General features: G+C 41.8%; 1 protein-coding gene across 1 annotated transcript in view; it reads left to right on the top strand.

The window, feature by feature from the left end:
• The first annotated feature begins 1,515 nt into the window (after positions 1–1,515).
• Positions 1,516–6,025, top strand: part of mtbp (MDM2 binding protein) — a 65,537-nt gene continuing 61,027 nt past the window's right edge. Inside the window, exons 1-3 of the mRNA XM_061951382.1 lie at positions 1,516–1,761; positions 2,812–2,895; positions 2,971–3,044. Of these exons, the coding sequence (XP_061807366.1) occupies positions 1,668–1,761; positions 2,812–2,895; positions 2,971–3,044 (252 nt within the window). The 5' untranslated portion in view covers positions 1,516–1,667. The remainder of the gene's footprint in view (positions 1,762–2,811; positions 2,896–2,970; positions 3,045–6,025) is intronic.

Here is a 6,025-nt window from a genome sequence, read left to right as displayed (position 1 = left end):
AGGAGACTCTGCCCCAAGTGGAGGAGTTCAAGTACCTCGGAGTCTTGTTCAGGAGTGAGGGAAGAGTGGATCGTGAGATCGACAGGCGGATCGGTGCGACATCTTCAGTAATGCGGACGCTGTATCGATCCGTTGTGGTGAAGAAGGAGCTGAGCCGGAAGGCAAAGCTCTCAATGTACCGGTCGATCTACGTTCCCATCCTCACCTATGGTCATGAGCTTTGGGTTATGACCGAAAGGACAAGATCACGGGTACAAGCGGCCGAAATGAGTTTCCTCCGCCGGGTGGCAGGGCTCTCCCTTAGAGATAGGGTGAGAAGCTCTGTCATCCGGGGGGAGCTCAAAGTAAAGCCGCTGCTCCTCCACATCGAGAGGAGCCAGATGAGGTGGTTCGGGCATCTGGTCAGGATGCCACCCGATCGCCTCCCTCGGGAGGTGTTTAGGGCATGTCCGACCGGTAGGAGGCCACGGGGAAGACCCAGGACACGTTGGGAAGACTATGTCTCCCGGCTGGCCTGGGAACGCTTCGGGATCCCCCGGGAAGAGCTGGACGAAGTGGCTGGGGAGAGGGAAGTCTGGGCTTCCCTGCTTAGGCTGCTGCCCCCGCGACCCGACCTCGGATAAGCGGAAGAAGATGGATGGATGGATGGATGGATGGCATTACAAACATCAAAAAGCCAACATTTTTTAATTAAGGGATTTAGTTATATAGCTGTAATAAACAACAACAAAATCAACAGAGCAATACTTAATAATGTTGGATTTTCAAATTCCAAACATTATATATGACAAAGTGTACTTTTTTTCCCCCTTTTATCAAAAAACAATACCCTGAAATTAGAACATGCCTGATTACATTGTGTAATGACTGTACAGTTCAAAATTGTAGTTATAATGATAGTCAATGCAGACTTTTTTTTGTCCCCATGATATTGCACTGCTATAAAGTTTGTAATGCAAAAAATTGAATGATGCATTAAAAGAAGTTGTATTATCAATCTTATGTATATTTAGGCCTGATCTTAACCCCAGTACACCAGCCCTTTTACATTTACTGTAGGAATGATAACTCATTTCATGCAACTCTTTCAAAAATAAAAACACACTGGCATAATGAATTAAATCAGATGGGCTGAAATTGTTAAAAAAAAACAAAAAACAGGACATGTTTAAGATTTTTATATAGGGCTGAAGTTGAGTGGGAGATCCTAGAAGCTACCCTATGGATATAAAATGTAATATTAGACCAGAGGGTTAATTCATAATTGACATATAGAATATGCTCCAGCACCCCCCCCCCCCGCGACCCCAAAAGGGACAATTATAAGCGGTAGAAATTTGGATGGATGGATGATTCAATTCAAGTGTACATTTAGAGGCATATGGTTCTTAATGGTTTATTGTTATTACAAATGATATTATGCAGATGTATTTTCTGTCAATAAACTAATCTAAATCCAAATGTTTCCCTAAAAGAAACTACTCAACTTCAACGCGTATTTCCATCCGGTAATGGAGTCCCTATCCAGTAGGTGGCGGTAGCGTCTTTTAGTTGATTGACAAGGAAACATACACGTATGTTGAAGCAGAAGAAAAAGTAATGGCGGGAAATTTGACAACACGCAGACAGTTTACTGCCAACTTTTACTAAGGACAATCTGACTTTTTATGCTATTATATGCTTTAAAACACAACATGGATAGATATGTTTTGTTTGTGTCTCTTTGTCAGACGGATGACAAACCACTGGGGGATTGCAATTGTAAGTGTTTTTGTGTTTCACTAATTTCCTTCGACAAGTAGGCCGTAGTGTGAGTTTAATAGCTAGCGTCAGCGTCCAGCCATGTTAAAAGTAGTGAGCTAATGCTTGCGATTGGTATATACATTGTTTAACATACAATTGATTAACTTAAACAACGACGAGGAAGCGTACAGCAGATAAAACAACGTAGAAGCCCCTAAATGATAGCTAGCTGTATGGCAACTGGTCATTGTACTCATTTACACTGTGGATGTAAAAACTACAGCACTTCATGTTAAACCACATTCAAAATGGTGTATAATTTTAAGTGTTAAACTGAGTCCTCTGAGATAACAATGACGACACTGTAACTATAGTAAAATGATTGGACACAGCAGTAACGAACAAAGTAAGCCAATGCATAAAAAATGTTGGCTTCACGAAGACAATATTGCTTAGATTAGACTGACTTGTTAGTAAGTAAACATTTAACTACATGTCGTACTGTGGTTGAAGTTTGTGGGGATACATGTTGATTTAGCTTAGCTACATAGATTTCAGCACGGTGCGAAAGGGGTTCGTGCGTGTGCCTCACAATAAGAAGGTCCTGGGTTCGATCCCGGACTCGGGATCTTTCTGTGTGGAGTTTGCCTGTTCTCCCCGTGACTGCGTGGGTTCCCTCCGGGTACTCCGGCTTCCTCCCACCTCCAAAAACATGCACCTGGGGATAGGTTGATTGGCAACACTAAATTGGCACTAGTGTGGGAATGTGAGTGTGAATGTTGTCTGTCTATCTGCGTTTGCCCTGTGATGAGGTGGCGACTTCTCCAAGGTGTACTCCGCCTTCCGCCCGAATGCAGCGGGGATAGGCTCCAGCACCCCCCGCGACCCCGAATGGGACAAGCGATAGAAATTGAATGGATGGATAGATTTCAATATAATAAAAAGAGCTGGGCATTATGCAAAACAGTTTTACATCAACTTGTACGTTTTGAAAAGCTCTTGCATCATTACATTGTGCATTTGTGTGTCATTTCACAATGTAACAGCTATTATTGACTTTGTGCACAGGTCCGCAGCAGATGAAGGAAATGTATGACCAAATTTTGGAATATTCCTCCGAAGAATCTGTGCGAAGAATCACTGTGCTCCCAGGTTTTTTCAAACATTGCATTGTTTTTTTCCTTCTTAAGGTCTCACTCACAAACAGCTTTCCTATTTTTTTCCTAGCATGTCCTCTCAGTGGAAGCCCTTCTCTTCAGAGGTGGTACGTTGCTGTTCAGGCTTGTCATGGAGCAACCCAAGTAAGACATTACAAAAAGTGGATGGTCCAAAACAAAAGCATGTAGAGAAAAAACAGATTTACTTGTCTTACCCAACACGACATTGCTTATAAGAATGAGAATAATCACAATAATTCACTACAAATGTATTACAATTAGGATTAGAGATCAACCGATTATCTGCGCCAATACTTGGCATTTTGAGTAATTATGTATCTGCCTCTTTTTATCAGTATCTGTCTTTTTTGTCTTTTTCTTTTACATAACTACAGCAGGAGATATAATAGATACACATATGATACCAGTATTTAGTGTATAAAAAAGTAGGGAAGTAGATCAAATATACCCACTCCTCACCAGCCCGTTTGCCCTGCATGTGTAGTTATTTTTTAAAATTCTCATCTTAGTGCTCTTGCGGCCACGCCCCCCTTAAAAGTTAAAGTTAAAGTACCAATGATTGTCACACACACACTAGGTGTGGCGAAATTATTCTCTGCATTTGACCCATCACCCTTGATCACCCCCTGGCAGGTGAGGGGAGCAGTGGGCAGCAGCGGTGGCCGTGCCCGGGAATCATTTTTGGTGATTTAACCCCCAATTCCAACCCTTGATACTGAGTGCCAAGCAGGGAGGTAATGGGTCCCATTTTTATAGTCTTTGGTATGACTCGGCCGGGGTTTGAACCCACAACCTACCGATCTCAGGGCGGACACTCTAACCACTAGGCCACTGAGTAGTACCATCTCCCAATCTCCTCCTCCTGCAATGTTGATTGCTTGTACACAGTATATCTCTTTTACATAATTTTCAAAACTTAAATTTTTCCGGGAAATAAATTTTTTGTCCTTGTTTCCCGGCGTCATACCGTTCCATTTTGTTTGTTTTCTTCTTTTGTCAGCAGCACTTGCAGCATGGGCTCAATAAAAGAGCGTGCAGAGTTTCATGTTCCGTGATTCAATCAAACAACAACATGCCACAGCGGTAAAAGATGGATGGATGCATGGATGGATTGATGGATGAATGGACAGAGAGGGATGGACACCAGGATGACAGAAACTATATTTCTGCCAAAAATTCAAAGTTTGTGTAAATATATTGACGCTGCGGATGGCAGTCATAGCATGGTACTGTGTCTCTTGTACTTGATACCTTTTTTTTGTGTCTTGCATTGAACAAAATTTGCTATAAATTTGCATTGCTATAAAATGTTATCAAATTGAGTAGATAGCGAGTTATTGTGATGTAGACAAATCACATATTTTTGCCAATTTTCCCAGGAGATTTCCCATATTTTAAAATGCATATGTTGATGCTCGTTTGACCCGCAGCCGACATGAGTGGGGCGGCCCGGGGCTGGTCCCGCTATGCCCTCCTGGGGGGAGGCTCGGATGCTTTTGGAGCGGGCCCCTCAGGGGTGGGGCGTCGAGTCTTTCTGCCTGTGTTGTGTGAGATCTCTTGCTGGCTTGGGGGTTAGTTGTCTCTTGCTTCTCCCGTGCCTTGTCCTCAGCCAGATGCATCTGTCTACGGTCTGATGCTGGTCTGCCCGGCGGCACCGTGGGCCCTGTTCTGGGGGTCCCTTGTTCCCTGGGTAGCGCACCTGCTATTTTGGGTTGGGTTTTCTGGGTGGTTGGGGCCGTACTTTGGCTCCCGCACATACTGGGAGACAAATATATTGTACATGCACTCATACATATATACATGCATATGTACATATGCACATAGACAAGTTCATACATACTGTACATACATAGCAGGGCTGCGCGATCATATGATTGTGATCATTGATTGCGATTCATTTGAGTTCGATCACAGTGGTCAGCTGTTAGCATATTTCCTCGATCAAACATAGCGGAAATGTCTGTTAGAAGTTACCGCAGTAGTAAACAGAAGGGAATCAACAATGCTTGGTATAATCCCGCACAGAACAATCCACCTTTATTAACCGTGATCCTGTGTGTGTCTGTGAATGTGTGTGTTTTTAGATGCTTGCGTGTGTTTGTGTGAAAGTGTGTCCGTGTGCGCGACCATCTCTTTCCACCGTCGCGAAAGTCCGTCTCCTCACAACGTAATTAATGTTCAATCACGTTGTGCCTCGTCCCCTTACACAGCTGGAAGTGCAGCCCAGAAGAAGAAAATAAAAAATGTGACTATCACTAGAATAGAAGTTGAAACACAACATTTAAAAAAGGAGCAGGGACTTTACTTTCACTATCTGCTGCTCCTCACTGGTAATCCTGCCCTGAATGCGGACTTGCGGGCACTCAGAGAATGTCAATGTAACTGTATTGGTCACTGGGAGAGTCAAAACACCCACTAATTTAATCAGAAAAGGTATTTTTATATCTAAATATTTTTAAACAGATTTTTTGCTTATGTGTCTGCAAATATTCAACTCCTCTAATATAACATTTACTCAAAAAAACTTGTCCCTGCTGTTGGAGTAACAGCAATATAGTAGCGGTATAAACATTTTTGTTTATTTGTGGATAAAAATACATTTTGTTCTTGACGTAATTAATACATTTGTTTTATGTGTTGGTACACATTAATTTGCAATACCTCAAATTCAAACTGCACTTTAATGTATTTTCATTCAATATAAGATATAAAATTTGAGTTTTATATACTACACAATGTGGGTTGCTGTTTGCCAAATCACTGGTGAGAAGCACTGATGTATACAAGTAATTAAAGAATACATTTAAGCGTGTTGTTTAGTAAATGTTGACTTGAAATAAAAGTCTTATAGTATTCACTACACCAATTATACTTTGTTTACTGCAGAATAACAAAATAACTTTGAGAGAAAAAAATTAAAATGTTCTCTTTACTCACACAAAACGTACCAAATAAGAAGCAAAACCGTGGCTCTAAAACCAGGTAAGGAGTGTAGCGTGGGTTACCTGTACTGATGCACCTCTAGTAAACACAAATATAGATATGAACAAAATGACAGTTGTCAGCTGTTAGCATATATTGCCTCAATCAAACATGGTGGAAAT

Source organism: Nerophis lumbriciformis, linkage group LG04 (assembly GCF_033978685.3).
Source record: "Nerophis lumbriciformis linkage group LG04, RoL_Nlum_v2.1, whole genome shotgun sequence".
Lineage (NCBI taxonomy): Eukaryota > Metazoa > Chordata > Actinopteri > Syngnathiformes > Syngnathidae > Nerophis > Nerophis lumbriciformis.
This window is presented reverse-complemented; position numbering and strand designations above follow the sequence as displayed.